Raw genomic sequence first — 17,595 nt, 5'->3', positions numbered from 1 at the left:
AAAATATGCAAAAGAGGCATTAGCAGCTAACAGTGGCAGGTTAATTGGGGGCTCGCTAAGTTTTGGCAGACAGATTGACTGGCTGCGTCTTTTCCCCTCCTTCCCACGACGACGAAAAAGACTAAAACAATCTGAATGCGACAGTTGTGGCGTCCCTGAAGTAATTGGCATGACTGGCAGTCTAAGGGAACAGCTAGCTGATCCCATAAACTTCCAGTCATTGCGCTAATGCTAGTAAGCAATTACTGCAGAATCTACCTTCAACTTCCTTCAAACTGCATGCAGAAAACTAAAAATGGTATCCATGATTTCCTCTGACTCGGTAAGTAGAAAAAAGGGCTTAGTTGCCAAAATCTCGAACTATCTCTTTAAGACATGATTTTGATGATGTTCATCATGAGAATACGGTTCCTTATGATGAGTACATTTCTGGAAGAGACCGGCCATTTCAATTGAGAAAATGACATGTGTTTGTGGTTAATAATGATAGGATAATGATGTTGGTGGTCAGATAATGTTAAATATTGGTGAATTTGATAATGCTAGTGGTAATAATGGTTCTGGATCATGATGTTGGAGTTTTGGGTTGGAGGGTTGTATCTGTGAGGGCTGGCGTGACAACCTATAATGGTTGTTATAGTAGAGGAGAAGCCACAGCGGTTTCAGTGTGTACATGGTGTGTTCTAAAGTAAGATGGTGATTGGGGAGAACTCACCCTGTGGCTTGGCATCGTGTAGCAGATCTGCAAAGACACAGAGACACCATGTCAGTTCACTTCTACTTGAATGGAATACTACAGGATTTAACCTGCAGTTGTTTTCCAATGAGGACATGTATGTGTGTGCATGTACTGTACAACATGTACATGTGTGTGTCTGTGTGTCACGGTAGTAAGATTGGCCCAGTGATAGGACTCTTTATCACCCAGAGAGTATATGGTGTGTGTGTGTGTGTGTGTGTGTGTGTGTGTGTGTGTGTGTGTGTGTGTGTGTGTGTGTGTGTGTGTGTGTGTGTGTGTGTGTGTGTGAACATGAGTGTACATGCCCAAATGTGTGTGTGATCATGATCATGGTGTGTGTGTGTCTCATGGTAGTGAGATTGGTTCAGTGATAGGATTTTCTGTCACCCAGGGATTGTATGGAGCGTGTGTGTGTGTTTATGAGTGTATTTGTATGAGTGTGTGTTTGTGGAGATTGATGTGAGGAACATGATAAGGCTGATTGTCTTCCTGCGGAAAGATGAAATGACATGGGCATCAGAAGAATGACTAAATAAGTACTGTATGGACTTCCATGCCATGCTGTCAAAGCACGTGGCAGACACACTATGTCATTCACTGCTTATTGCAGCACTAAGGAACTTAGGATGGATTTGTCCACAATATTGCTGGTGTTGCAACTGGAAACATGCCAGCCAACATGCCATGCCAGCCAACAGAAGACTACTTTGTCTTTGGTGATGTTTTAAACTCTCAACAAAATAAGTGTGGTATTGATGATGATAATGATGATGATATAATCACAAAGGGGAGTAAAGAGGGAATCGATGAAAGTACTGATGATGAGGATCCCAATGATGAACATTCTGAAGATCACGATGATGATGAAGATTCTAATGATGATTTGAATGATAATGATCTCCACCACCAGAGTTTTAGCACCAGATGAATCTGTATGTGACAATACTCACTGTGAGTGCAGAGACCCCCTGACAATACTCACTGTGAGTGCAGAGACCCCTGACAATACTCACTGTGAGTGCAGAGACCCCCTGACAATACTCACTGTGAGTGCAGAGACCCCCTGACAATACTCACTGTGAGTGCAGAGACCCCCTGACAATACTCACTGTGAGTGCAGAGACCCCCTGACAATACTCACTGTGAGTGCAGAGACCCCTGACAATACTCACCGTGAGTGCAGAGACCCCCTGACAATACTCACCGTGAGTGCAGAGACCCCCTGACCATACTCACTGTGAGTGCAGAGACCCCCTGACAATACTCACTGTGAGTGCAGAGACCCCCTGACAATACTCACTGTGAGTGCAGAGACCCCCTGACAATACTCACTGTGAGTGCAGAGACCCCTGACAATACTCACCGTGAGTGCAGAGACCCCCTGACAATACTCACCGTGAGTGCAGAGACCCCCTGACCATACTCACTGTGAGTGCAGAGACCCCCTGACAATACTCACTGTGAGTGCAGAGACCCCTGACAATACTCACCGTGAGTGCAGAGACCCCCTGACAATACTCACCGTGAGTGCAGAGACCCCCTGACAATACTCACTGTGAGTGCAGAGACCCCCTGACAACACTCACTGTGAATGCAGAGACCCCTGACAATACTCATTGTGAGTGCAGAGACCCCTGACAATACTCACTGTGAGTGCAGAGACCCCTGACAATACTCACTGTGAGTGCAGAGACCCCTGACATTACTCACTGTGAGTGCAGAGACCCTTGACAATACTCACTTTGAGTGCAGAGACCCCCTGACAATACTCACTGTGAGTGCAGAGACCCACTGACGATGCTCACTGTGAGTGCAGAGACTCCCTGACAATACTCACTGTGAGTGCAGAGACCCCTGACAATACTCACTGTGAGTGCAGAGACCCCTGACAATACTCACTGTGAGTGCAGAGACCCCTGACAATACTCACTGTGAGTGCAGAGACTCCCTGACAATACTCACTGTGAGTGCAGAGACCCCTGACAATACTCACTGTGAGTGCAGAGACCCCCTGACAATACTCACCGTGAGTGCAGAGACCCCCTGACAATACTCACTGTGAATGCAGAGACCCCCTGACAATACTCACTGTGAGTGCAGAGACCCCCTGACAATACTCACTGTGAGTGCAGAGACTCCCTGACAATACTCACTGTGAGTGCAGAGACCCCCGGTGCAGTTGTATGTTCCCAGAGCGGCCCCGTCACATAGCCTGCCTCCACGTTTGGGCTCTGGGGCCGTACACTCTCTGCTGCGCTGCCTCTCACACTCACCACTGCACACCGTCCACTCTGTCCACTCTGCCCATCCACCATCCACTGAGAGGGAGGAAGGAAGTGTTGCAAGGCTTAGAAAACACACAGGCATATGCACAGCATGTACAGTAACCACACAAGCACACAAAGGAGGATGCAGGCGCACGCACAAAGCACGCACGACGCATGCAGGCACACACAATCATATCATAGATTCCCAGAGTCAGCAAACAGCTAGGTGGAACATAACTGCCCCACCATTACTCCAGAATTACTCTACACATGGACCTTACTGATAGAGCACTTACAATGGACTAGCCCTATAGCCCACCACACAAAACCCCCTCTTCTTTCTCTCCAGGGGCCACATTAGAACAATACCATGTCATGTTCTATCCTGGTGCTGACTCAAGCCAGGAAAGACAGTTTGCTTGTTCCATCAAGTCTCCTCTATTACCTTAACAACTCTGTAGGCTTTCAATGTTTCCCTCTGCCTTGCTAATCTAAATGCAAATGCTGTGTTTGTGCACGGGATGGGACTCAGAGAGGGAGAGAGAGAGAGAGAGAGAGAGAGAGGAGTGGTTGAGAGTACTGCCCTTGCCAGATAACTTTCCCCTAACATGACCAGCATTTCCCTGGATATTGGTGTGGCGATCTGAAAGCATAAATTGGGCAAAGTGTAGAGGAACACTTGGACTGCGCAGATTACACAGCCGCTCTGATAACTGACACTGATCCCTCTCTCTCTTTCTCTTGCTCTTTCTGTCTTTCTCTGGCTTTCTCACTCGTTGTAAGGGCTATTCTCAATCATTCTGTTGTTAACTCTCCTGCACTTCAGTTGCTTTTCTCTTTCTCTCTCTTTTTCTATTTCCCTGCCTCAGTTATGCCTTATCCTTCTTATTTTTCTATGTTCACACTCTTCCAATCTCCCCTCTCTTCCTCTCGCTCTCTCTGTGTCTCTCCTCTCTCTCCCTCTCTTTCATCCCCGCCCCCTAACCTCTTCTCTCTATCTCTCCGTCTCTGTCTCGGAGGGGCACTGCATTACATTTCAGACACCAAGCCACTGTCAGTCAGTAAAATGGGATCAGACTATGGGTTTATGAAACCGGTTTGGAGGGAAATTACCCTAACAGCAGAGGCGGAGCCTTCCTCTGCCATGGAGAGCAGCACTGTCATAAATACAGATGCTCCGGCAAATAATGCATCCCCACAACAAAACAATCCCCCCTCCCAGACAGTCAGACAGTTGGATAGAATGAAAATCATGAAGACAGACAGACATATAGTCAGACAGACAAGAAGCCTGCTAGATAGCCAAATACACAAACAGACCTGGGCAGAGGGCATTACAAGTACTCTTCTGGACAGACATGCCCTCGCAGAAGGCGCCCCCATTGAGAGGGGCGGGGTTGGTGCAAGTGCGGGAGCGTTTCTGGACCCCCCGCCCACAGGGCACGTTACAAACCGACCAGTCTGTCCACAACGACCACCCTCCGTTCACTTGAGGAACAGAGAAAGTAAGAGAAAGAGGGAGGAAGTAGAGGGAGAGATGGAGTAGGAGCGATGGAGAAAGGAGAGGGAGATGTGAGAGAGGGAGAAGGATAGAAGGTAAGAGACAAAAAGAGGGTGAGGAAAAGAAAGGGAAAGAAGGATAAAGGAATATAACATGACAGCTACTGTAAGAGAAATACACTTCCAGAAGTATGAACACTGGCTTACTTTCTCCCTAAAACACACACATACACACACAGACACACATGCACGCACGCACACAAACACACACACACTCTCTCTTATAGCACATGTTCTGTCTGACAGAGACAGGCTGACTGCCTAAAACACAGGAACTCCATCTGGGCTAAACATAAAAGACTCCACTCTGTCTGTCTGTCTGTCTGTCTGTCTGTCTGTCTGTCTGTCTGTCTGTCTGTCTGTCTGTCTGTCTGTCTGTCTGTCTGTCTGTCTGTCTGTCTGTCTGTCTGTCTGTCTGTCTGTCTGTCTGACTGACTGACTGACTGACTGACTGACTGACTGTCTCTCACAGTCTCTCTCTGTCTCTTTCTTTGTCTCTTTCCCTGTCTCTTTCTCTGTCTCTCTCTCAGATGTGCTGGCCTCAATAGCAGCTGAGTGATTGACTGATGAGTTCATTCATCATCATTCATCATCAGACAGGAAACAAATGTCAGTGTGAGAACACATTACTCCACTACATCTGTCTGTCTGTAGGCTATTTCTCCCAGCAGGGCTTGCCAGTCACCTCATTAGCATGACAGGTAGTCAGGTAGCTACACAGACGACTGATGGGCAGGTTCTGTGTATAGAGAAAAACAGTAGCTGGATTTCCAGTTGTCTTAATGGTTGTCAGTCAGTGTGGTGATTTGGTTTCGTTGACACAGAGGGGGTGGTTTTTAACTAGCAAAGCGGGTTTTGAGAGATGGGATGAATAAAGAGAAGAGGCCTACAAGGCTGCGAAAGCACAAGCAACAGGGAATCCTAGCCTAGCGCAAACAGCCAGCGGTAACAACCAGCTAGCAGCCAGCTGGTAGGCATGCAGCTGAGGAGTTTTGACAGCTCATGTCAAAGCCTTCCTGTGTCTTTAAAAGTCTCGCTGTGTTTAAACACAACTAGGAAGTTGCTCATTACTTGCCTGTCACAGCATGGAACATGTCAGACAAGACATGTCAGATATGATGTTTCTGACTGCTCTTAACACCTAATGCTGCTTATGAGAGACTGAGTAAATGCATTGACAGGAGGCAGAAACATCCTCTTCAGATACACGTGACAAGAGAAAGGAGATGAATACACCAAATTAAGTGCTAACAATGTGATAACGCATGTGGAACTATGCATGTACAATAAAATAAAGAAGAAAAAATTGCTACAAAGATGTGACAGCCTATGACCAATGACAGAAAAATACAACTGCTGAGTGTACATTTGGAGAAAGAATACAAGGGATGTTATTTGTAAGGAACATTTCCACATAATTTACATGAATTGTGTGTCAAAATCGGACAACTCTGTATGGTTTGATTGTTGTAAGGTGTTTGACTTAGTGAAATAATAACACCCCCCAAAATCAAGTTGTGCTTGATTGAGCTTGCCTTTGCGCAATGGACCTAATTATAAGAGTGAAAATGCTACCAATCTGTCCCTCAAGGCAGACTCAATGAAACGCTCAAAGTAATTGATGGTCTGCTCCATATGGTCTGCTCCATAGAGAAGGGCAGTATTCATTAGGTACGAAATGGAGAAAAACGGAATGAAACAGGGACGGACTACCTGAAGTCCAATAACAAATGCTTATCTTTGTTGACCGTTGCACAATGTTTTGAAATGTTTTGCTACAATGTGACCTAATGATTCCAATCCAGATTCCAACCCATCGTCTTACCAAAGATAACCACAGTGGCAGTGAGGCTGCGTCTCTTGGCCACAATGTTGCTAGCCAGACATGTGTAGTTCCCCGAGTCAGACAGACGCGCCTCCTGGATGATCAGGTTGTGGTCCGCTCGAGTGTCGATGTTCCCGTCCGAGCTCACTGGCTCCTCATTCTTCAACCACTCCACCTAGAACAACAGAGATTAACAGGGAGTGAGGCTACCAATCAGAATTAAGAATGGGTGTGAGACTGCTGATAGGTCAATTCAAAATAATGCTTGCAAACAACGGAACGTAGGTTTGGAGCAACATTGGAACAACATTGTTTATGACCCAATGTACAACACTATACAGTTGAATTCGGAAGTTTACATACACTTAGGTTGGAGTCATTAAAACTCATTTTTCAACCACTCCACAAATTTCTTGTTAACAAACTATCATTTTGGCAAGTCAGTTAGGACATGTACATTGTGCATGACAAGTAATTTTTCCAACAACAGAATATTTAACTTATAATTCACTGTATCACAATTCCTGTGGGTCAGAAGTTTACATACACTAAGTTGACTGGGCCTTTAAACAGCTTGGAAAATTCCAGAAAATTATGTCATGTTTTCTGAACCTTTTGATAGGCTAATTGACATAATTTGAGTCAATTGGAGGTGTACCTGTGGATGTATTTCAAGGCCTAACTTCAAACTAAGTGTCTCTTTGCTTGACATCATGGGAAAATCAAAAGAAATCCGCCAAGACCTCAGAATAAAAATTGTAGACCTCCACAAGTCTTGTTCATCCTTGGGAGCAATTTCCAAATGCCTGAAGGTACCACATTCATCTGTATAAACAATAGTACGCAAGTATAAACACCATGGGACCACGCAGCCGTCATACTGCTCAGGAAGGAGACGCGTTCTGTCTCCTAGAGATGAACGTACTTTGGTGCGAAAAGTGCAAATCAATCCCAGAACAACAGCAAAGGACCTTGTGAAGATGCTGGAGGAAACAGGTACAAAAGTATCTATATCCACAGTAAAGTCCTATATCGACATAACCTGAAAGGCCGCTCAGCAAGGAAGAAGCCACTGCTCCAAAACCGCCATAAAAAAGCCAGACTATGGTTTGCAACTGCACATGGGGACAAAGATTGTACTTTTTGGAGAAATGTCCTCTGGTCTAATGAAACAAAAATAGAACTGTTTGGCCATAATGACCATCGTTATGTTTGGAAGAAAAAGGGGGACACTTGCAAGCCGAAGAACACCATCCCAACCATGAAGCATGGGGTGACAGCATCATGTTGTGGGGGTGCTTTAATGCAGGAGGGACTGGTGCACTTCAGGAGGGACTGGTGCAACATCTCAAGACATCAGTCAGGAAGTTAAAGCTTGGTCGCAAATGGGTCTTCCAAGCGGACAATGACCCCAAGCATACTTCCAAAGTTGTGGCAAAATGGCTTAAGGACAAGAAAGTCAAGGTATTGGAGTGGCCATCACAAAGCCCTGACCTCAAGCCTATAGAACATTTGTGGGCAGAGCTGAAAAAGTGTGTGCGAGCAAGGAGGCCTACAAACCTGACTCACTTACACCAGCTCTGTCAGGAGGAATGGCCCAAAATTTGCCCAACTTATTGTGGGAAGCTTGCGGAAGGCTACCTGAAACGTTTGACCTGAGTTAAACAATTTAAAGGCAATGCTACCAAATACTAATTAAGTGTATGTAAACTTCTGACCTACTGGAAATGTGATGAAAAAAATAAAAGCTGAAATAAAACATTCTGCTATTATTCTGACATTTCACATTCTTAAAATAAAGTGATGATCCTAACTGACCTAAGACAGGGAATTTTTACTAGGATTAAATGTCAGGAATTGTGAAAAACTGAGCTTAAATATATTTGGCTCAGGTGTATGTAAACTTCCGACTTCAACTGTATGTTCCATACAATTGACTGGCACAAAGTAGGCTTTCTAACCTCCACCTCACCCTCACTGTTAGTATTAGCCTATGAGAGTGACTCCCAGCCTCCCTTTAACCAATCGGAGGGACTCCCAGCCTCCCCTCAACCAATCAAAGCAAAGCTCTCAGCAGGGTCACACCCTCTGACCATTAGCAATTCAGCAGCCATGTTGCGAGTGAAAGTAATTAGGAATTACAAACTAAAGGTACGCTCCACTGATGCCCTCCCTGTATCGCATGACTGGCCCTGTAAATTGCAATGAATGTGCCGTTGGCTTGAGGTGCTCAATGAGCGACTAGCCAGGGCATCTAGGAGCAAGGCTTGATTTACGACTGTGTGTTTGAGGATTAAAAACTCTCCCCACCCCACCGAGAGCCCTGTTGATGTGTGTGTGTGTGTGTCTATTCACCAGGGGAATACCAGAACAACCAATAACACACAATCTCAGAGATTGCTTTGCTCTTTGGCAGTGCCCCCGAAAGACGAATGCAAGCGGAGAAATCAATAAATCACCAGTCATGTTGTCACAAGTGGCTTTTTTTTCTTCCTTTGATGGCCAGAGAAGTCTTTCATCATGTGCTTTAATTTCACTCTTTTCACAGTTCTGCTCCAGAGCGCTGAGAAAAACTATGCTGGTGGCCCTTCTCTCTCTCTTTTCCTTTCTCTCTACAATTTTCCTGGCCTTCAATGCCTAATCAACCCCCATGTTACATTTCCAACTATATTTTCCCCAGCATTGCTACAAACAACATGAAGTCAACTCAACAGAGACGGTCAGTACTAAGAACCTGCCAAACCAGAAAAGGAAGCCATATTGCTTATCGTTATTTTCAAATATACAGTTGAGTATTTATTTTCAGTACCAGTCAAAAGTTTGGACACACCTACTCACTCAAAGGTTTTTCTTTATTTTTACTATTTTCTACATTGTAGAATAATAGTGAAGACATAAAAACTATTAAATAACACATATGGAATCATGTAGTAACCAAAAAAGTGTTAAACAAAACAAAATATATTTTAGATTTGAGATTCTTCAAAGTAGCCACCCTTTGCCATGATGACAGCGTTGCACACTCTTGGCATTCTCTCAACCAGCTTCATGAGGTAGTCACCTGGAATGCATTTCAATTAACAGGTGTGTCTTGTTAAAAGTTAATTCAAGGAATTTCTTTCCTTCTTAATGTGTTTGACCCAATCAGTTGTGTTTTGACAAGGTAGGGGTGGTATACAGAAGATAGCTGTCAAGTCCTGACCATAGAAAGATGTTATTTTCTAGGGTAGAGTAGGTCAGTGTTACAGGTTTTTTCTTCTTCTATGTTTTCTATTCTATGTTCATGTTCTAGTTTTGTATTTCTATGTTGGTTTTGTTTGGGATGATCTCCAATTAGAGGCAGCTGGTCCTCGTTGTCTCTAATTGGAGATCATACTTAAGTAGGGTTTTTTTCCACCTGGGTTTGTGGGAGATTGTCTTTGAGTCAGTGTAGGTTTCACCTCTGCGTCACGGTTTGTTGTTTTTGTCATTTCAGTTTATTTATGTATTGCATAGTTTCACAGTGTAAATGAAATGTGGAACGACACACACGCTGCACTTTGGTCCGCTCCTCCTTACGACAACCGTGACAATAGCCCTATTTGGTAAAATACCAAGTCCATATTATGGCAAGAACAGCTCAAATAAGCAAAGAGAAACGACAGTCCATCATTACTTGAAGACATGAAGCTCAGTCAATTTGGAACATTTCAAGAACTTTGAAAATGCAGTCGCAAAAACCATCAAGCGCTATGATGAAACTGGCTCTCATGAGGACCGCCACAGGAAAGGAAGACCCACCAATAAGAAGAAGAGACTTGCTTGGGCCAAGAAACATGAGCAATGGACATTAGACCAGTGGAAATCTGTCCTTTGGTCTTATGAGTCCAAATTTTACATTTTTGTTTCCAACCGTCGTGTCTTTGTGAGACGCAGAGTAGGTGAACGGATGATCTTCACATGTGTGGTTCCCACCGTAAAGCATGGAGGAGGAGGTGTGATAGTGCTTTGCTGGTGACACTGTCTGTGGTTTATTTAGAATTCAAGGTACACTTAACCAGCATGGCTACCACAGCCTTCTGCAGCGATACACCATCCCATCTGGTTTGCACGTAGTGGGACTATTTCGATTTATTTTTGAGATTGCCAAGAGTGTGCAAAGCTGTCATCAAGGCAAAGGGTGGCTACTTTGAAGAATCTCAAATCTAAAATATATTTTGATTTGTTTCACACTTTTTTGGTTAATACATGATCCCATATGTGTTATTTAATACTTTTGATGTCTTCACTATTATTCTACAATGTAGACAATAGTAAAAAATAAAGAAACCTTTGAATGAGTAGGTGTGTCCAAACTTTTGACTGGTACTGTATATATACACACAAATAAACAGGCTTATTAGACTTATTTTTCACTATCACACCATTTGTCTTCATTAGTCATGTATTAATTCTCACTTCCTCTCCCTAATGATGACTTTTTTTTGCTCATCTGGTCTTTCTCTTCCCCTTCTTCCCTTATCTTTTCATTGCTCTGTGTTGTTTCTGCTTTGATTAATCTCTCTCTCTCCCTCTCACTGTATATTTGTCTCTCTCTCAATGGGCAGTGTAAACCAGGGCAGTGATTTGCATTCTGAGGTGAGAGTCACTGAGTCTGGCCGTTGGGGGTGGGGGATAGAGCGCTTGGGGCGGTAATAAGGACTCAGGGACAGACTGATAAGCATGGGGAGGATGGGAAATGGATTTGTTTACAGTTATTTGCCACTTTTTTCCCAATTAAAAGGCATCAAGCAGCACTGGGTTGAGCCATGCCCACTCTGAGGTGTGTGTGTGTGTATATGATGTGTGTGATCGATTTATTGCAGATATGTGCATGTGTGTGTGTATAATCTCAAACCCATGATGCTGTGTTGATGCTGTCTCCCCATATGTTTTACTAACGGTAGCTAAAAATATTTTAATTGGTAAAGCACATGTCCTCAGCTCAAGGCAAAAAAAATTGAACAAACATATGAAATGGAAATGCATTATACATTAATTAAAAGTTGCCTGCTTAACTGATTTCACAAACAAGTAGCACATTACTTTTCATAGCCTCTGTCTCTCATCTGTTGCTGTTGTGACGAACTCATACTGACAGTGTGGCAATCTGTCTTGATAACCCCTATTGTTTGACTGGTCAGACAGAGTCCTCGAGGGTGTTATGGTACAGGGTGCGGCTATGTCAACTGGTGTTATGACAGGTGCGAGCCAGCAGGGGGCAGAGTGACGGGCACCCCATGTTGGAAATTGAACTATAGGGAGGCTTTGATATTTGTTGTGACGGTTTGAAGCTGTTTGAAGACGCAGAGATGAGAGAGTTGACATCTGTGGCTAACCCCGCGGCAGCGCCCCGCGTCGCTCACTTGCAGAGAACGAGCCAAAGGAGCCGTACCTACTACGTCCTGACCTTGACTCAACAACAAAGCTAAGGTCCAATCAGGTCATTCCAATTAGGCCATATGCCAAATCAGGTGTAATAACTAACAACTCTATTACACTGAAACAAAAAAGCAACTGGCCGTCACATTTACATTAATTTACAGTGGAAGTGAAAGCGACTAGAGGGCAATTACCAAACAATGCGGCGATATCCCCGTATCCTTCCATCCAACTCAATTAACTTTGAGTTTCATTAACAAGCCCCCTCCTCCATCACTCCCTCCCTTCCATCTCTACATCCCCTCCATCCCTTCCTCCCTCAATCATGTGCGGCCTTTTCCCTGTCGATGCTATGATGACTTTTGGGGAAATCACATTAAACAAATGATATCTTGGAATGTGACAGCGACATTTTTCTGTGGCGGGGGCAGTGGTGGCAGTGCGCAAAACCCTGTGTCTTATCTCGTTGTCGTCTCTCCAAATGTTATGTTTATCAGTGAATAATTACATTTTAAGCACTTCAAATGACTTTGGATCAGCCGACTTGATTAATGACTCATTACAATTTAGTGGGGGATGATTGGGCGCTTAATACCAAGCCTAATGATTGTGAATAAAAAATAAAAGAATCTAAGTTATTGAAAAGTATTTTTTTCTCTCCACCTCTCCAAAGTTTCTTCCTTTATTGCTCTGAGTAATCTGTTTGATCGTCTTCTTGACAGTTAATATGGGCCTTTCATTGCGGCTCATACTCTAATTGTGTTTTCATTATGCTACTTTCATTATTCACCGTAGATGATCCTTCACTTCCTGTTGCGTTACATTTGCAACACGAGTTCCCTTTAATCGCTCTCATTAAAACTACTTAAACATGACAAAAGTATTTTATTTTCTCCCGGATCTATCATGCAACCAGATGTACAAAGGAACCATCCAGGCTCTGATACAGTAGGAACCCATAGTAGCTTTAGCTACGTGCTTTTCACTTTGCCACAGAGCAGCCAGGTGTATTCAGACCCCTTGACTTTTTCCACATTCTGTTACGTCCGCGTGCGCCATCGCTCGCAGGTTGATTTTGTCCATCCACACCAGACGCGATCAGGACATGCAGGTTGAAATATCAAAACGAGCCCTGAATCAACTATATTAATTTGGGGACAGGTCGGAAAGCATTAAACATTCATGGCAATTTAGCTAGCTAGCTTGCTGTTGCTAGCTAATTTGTCCTGGGATATAAACAGTGGGTTGTTATTTTACATGAAATGTACAAGTTCCTCTACTCTGACAAATAATCCACAGATAAAAGGGTAAACCGAGTTTGTTTCTAGTAATCTCTCCTCCTTCAAGCTTCTTCTTTTTTGGACTTCATATGGCGGTTGGCAACCAACTTTAAGGTGCATTAATACCACCAACTGGACTGGAGTGTTGACCTCAGTTAATCTTTCAATCACCCATATGCTCCTAAAAACTAATGAGGAGATGGGAGAGACGGGACTTGCAGCGCATCAAGCATCACAAATAGGACCAAGTGCTATTTTAGTGCCTGGCTACGCAGACGCTCGTTGACGCACGCGAGCAGTTTGGATGCAATGATTGAATAACATTTATGTGTACATTTATTTTGCAAAGTCGCGCATGTAACGCGAGTGGTGTGGTCAGCATGTTATTCTTAAATGGATTCAATAGTTTCCCTCCCTCATCAATCTACACACAATACCCCATAATGACAAAGCAAAAATAGATTTGTAGAAATGTTTGTACATTTCTATATTTTTTTTAAATAGAAATAACACATTTACATATGTATTCAGACCCTTTACTCAGTAATTTGTTGAAGCACCTTTAGCGGCGAGTCTTCTTGGGTATGACGCAACAAGCTTGGCACACCTGTATTTGGGGAGTTTTTCCTATTCCACTCTGCAGATCCTTTCAAGCTCTGTCAGGTTGGATGGGGAGCGTCGCTGCATAGCGATTTTCAGGTCTCTCCAGAGATGTTAGATCGGGTTCAAGTCCGGGCTCTGGCTGGGCCAGTCAAGGACATGCAGAGACTTGTCTTTTGGCAAACTCCAAGCGGGCTGTCACGTGCCTTTTACTGAGGAGTGGCTTCCGTCGGCCACTCTACCATAAAGGCCTGATTGGTGGAGTGCTGCAGAGATGGTTGTCCGTCTGGAAGGTTCTCCCATCTCCACAGAGGAACTCTGCCAGAGCGACCATCAGGTTCTTGGACACCTCCATGACCAATTCCCGATTGCTCAGTTTGGCCGGGCTTCCAGCTCTAGGAAGAGTGTTGGTGGTTCCAAACTTCTTCATTTTAAGAATAATGGAGGCCATTGTGTTCTTGGGGACCTTCAATGCTGCAGAAATGTTTTGGTCCCCTTCCCCAGATCTGTGCCTCGACACATGCACTGTCAACTGTGGGACCTTATATAGACAAGTGTGTGCCTTTCCATATCATGTCCAATCAATTGAATTTACCACAGGTGGACGCCAATCAAGTTGTAGAAACATCTCAAGGTTGTTCAATGGAAACAGGATGCACCTGAGCTAAATTTCGAGTCTCATAGCAAAGGGTCTGAATACTTATGTTAATAATGAATACTCTTTTTTTTCTAAAATAAAAAAAACAACAGTTTTTGCTTTGTCATTTTGGGGTATTGTGTGTAAATTGCTAAGGAAAAAAGTATTTAATCAATTTTAGAATAAGGGTGTAACGTAACAAAATATGGAAAAAGTCAAATACTTTCCGAAGGCACTGTAGATTGAGCCATTTAGGATCTAGTTCAGATGTGTCAGCTCCAGTCGCAGACCCCACCTGCTGTACTCTGGGACACAGGCAGCCACTGACTTTTATCCGGATGCCATTTTGGCTTCCTTCCTACTGAGCCAGATGGAGTGACATTGTCTGCTGTTCACTGGCATGGAAACATACACACAGCAGCCCAGTTCACATAGCCCACTCTCTGATGGTTAAAAAAATAAACAGTGGAGCCACTCGACTCTGGCGTCTCCCTCAGTTGGTATGCCCGTTGAGGGAACGGACTAAAGAAACAACCCAGCTAGCACATAACGTTCTGAGAACAATATGTTTCTTAGATCTTGGTGAGAGCATGGTTGTCCTATGGTTATTTTGCATACAACCTTCCCACAACTTTCTGGGAATGGTGCAGGATAGTTGCTTGGCTTTGGAAAATTCTCAGCACATTTAAGGAACTTGACAAAAAAATAGATTTTCTTGGTATTTCATTACTTTAACAGAACGGTTCATAAAAGTTCAAACATGGTTACACTTCATTTCAACTTTGGTAATGTTCTAGGAACGTTCTCCGACTGGTTTGACATTGGGAATGTTCTCAAAGTTCAGAGAACGTCAAGAAACAATGTTCTTCTGTGGGCTTTTCAGTACTTCAGCATGTTTCCTACAGGTTTCCTCATGGTTCTATTTAAAGTCATGTTCTCAAATTGTTCCAAGCATAACGTTTACTACAGGTTTCCTTATGGTTCTATTTAAAGTCATGTTCTCAAATTGTTAAGAAAAGTTTCCATAAAAAAACACAAGAAAACTTTAGTAACATTTTATTTAAAAACATACATTATGTTCTCAGAACGTGAAGAAAACTTTCCATAAAACAGAATACATTTTTATTTTTTAACCTTTATTTAACTAGGCAAGTCAGTTAAGAACAAATTCTTATTTACAATGACGGCCTTCCCCGGCCAAACCTTACCCCGGACGATGCTGGGCCAATTGTGCGCTGCGCTATGGGTCTCCCAATCACGGCCGGTTGTGAAACAGCCTGGAATCGAACCAGGGTCTGTATTGACGCCTCTAGCACTGAGATGCAGTGCCTTAGACGGCTGCATCACTCGGGAGAGGTGGCAATGGCTCAGAGAATGTTCTAAGAACGTTATTTTAAAACATATACATTCCATTCTGAGCATCTCCAAAACTCTCTTTCCTCTATTTTGGTGTGTTCAGGTGTGTTGGCCAGGCCCACTAATTGGCCACACCTGATCTTAATAAGTGCTTGTTCCTTTGAAATGGGGTCTGTTTGAATAGACTAAATTGAACAGCTTTGTATGCGTAAAAAACATGGCATGCTAGCTCCATCCTGGTGGTGCAGTGGACTAATTCCATGGATATATTATATTATAAATCTCACTGATGCTGTTTCACAATAAAAAAATAAATGTGTTTGCATGATTAATGCCTAAGGAAATTAATTTCTATGTGTCCTAGCTGTGCTTGGAGTTAAAAAGTGAATCCAAAATAAGGTAGCCATGTTATTAAAAGTCTTATTGAAACATTAAGTTTAAGTTTTAGGGAAGTTATTCTAAAACTTCCAAATGACCTATAATTTTTGTTCTAAAATGTTCAGGCCAAATGTTCACTTCTGTTCTCAGAATGTTTAAAAAATGTATAGTTGTGTATGGCTTTGTTCCCGCAACCAATGTGAAACCAAAAACATACGTTCCCACAACTTCCAGGGAACTAAATGTGCTTGCTGGGAGAGATGTGGCATGTGAGGATGCTATGTTGTAGTGCATTGCTTTTTATGTATGGGAAAATCACACCCATTACATATGCATAGATAAATGAGGGTGAACTGTTGGCAAGTTATTAAATGTTGATTCAAATGTGCAGTGCTTGTATTAGCTCAGTAGCAATAATGTGTTTACATGAACTCACAGTACTATGCAAATTGCAGCAAAATGTGAAACAGCATTTAAATTAACAGCATGACCAAAGTAAACGAAGTCTCGACAGCCAAACACACACAGTAGTTTGGCTAATCAGATTGCATCCGCGGCCTCATTTGCTTCAACTCTAAACAGTTTCTGAACCTCCCTCTGAGCCAAAATGTCTTCAGAGCTACATTCTCAACAGGGGGTGGTAAAGTCCATGATGTGACATTCGGTTAGAGAGGGAGTTAAGTAATACTAATGCCCCAGATTCACATGGAGATGTTCATAGGGTTGCTTTCCGTCTGCAGACATGAGCATTTTCTTGCATGAGAGCCATGTTGGAGAAACGGCTGATTTTCTACTACGTATTATTTAACCAATCTCTTCCATAGCTGGAGTCACATTCATAAATGCATGAGGACTTGCCTATTTGATGACAACAATGCATGGAGTGTGAGCAGCACTACAGCACAGGGCCATTTGTGTGGGTTGAATCATTCATTACATAGACACACAGGCGTAAGCACACACACACAGGAGGTGCAAACACACACAAGCACCACACACACACACATACACACAAACACACAAACACACACACACACACACACACACACACACACACACACACACACACACACACACACACACACACACACACACACACACACACACACACACACACACACACACCAATCCAAGGCAATCCAATACACATCCATATGTATAAGACACATGGTTCGACATACAGTCTCTCTGACAGAAAGGACACTCAGAAACACTATGACAGACAAAACCACTTGCACACACACACACATACACAAATATACGCATGCGCACACGCACACACACACCTCTCATACCACTCATGCCACTGAAAGTAAACCTACTTCCTTATTCACTCTGAAGATGAAAGTGACATGAGACCAGAGAGGAGCACCAACACAGAGAATATATCCATGGCACCTAAGTAAGTCATAACTTTTCAACCTCCACTTTATAACGTGTGGACGCAAGGAGATAGGTATTGCCTCAAGTATACAGCAAGCCTAAATCACCATCTCTACATCTCCACTCGGGGGTAAACACACATAACAAAAGCCAGTCACTCAGATGCTGAA

At 43.4% G+C, this 17,595-nt stretch overlaps 1 protein-coding gene across 2 annotated transcripts in view; it reads right to left on the bottom strand.

Moving 5' to 3' along the window:
* The window catches only part of LOC115159677 (netrin receptor UNC5D-like), a 314,803-nt gene that overhangs the window by 38,260 nt on the left and 258,948 nt on the right, over positions 1-17,595 (bottom strand). The window contains exons 5-8 of one of the 2 annotated variants that reach the window (XM_029709631.1): positions 6,392-6,566; positions 4,327-4,494; positions 2,893-3,057; positions 716-742 (exon numbers count right to left, since the gene is read on the bottom strand). In XM_029709631.1, coding sequence (XP_029565491.1) covers positions 716-742; positions 2,893-3,057; positions 4,327-4,494; positions 6,392-6,566 — 535 coding nt within the window. The remainder of the gene's footprint in view (positions 1-715; positions 743-2,892; positions 3,058-4,326; positions 4,495-6,391; positions 6,567-17,595) is intronic. The other variant, XM_029709632.1, reaches the window with a different exon arrangement.

This window comes from Salmo trutta, chromosome 23, assembly GCF_901001165.1.
Source record: "Salmo trutta chromosome 23, fSalTru1.1, whole genome shotgun sequence".
NCBI lineage: Eukaryota > Metazoa > Chordata > Actinopteri > Salmoniformes > Salmonidae > Salmo > Salmo trutta.
The sequence above is the reverse complement of the archived record's forward strand: the minus strand, read 5'-3'. Positions and strand labels throughout refer to the sequence as shown.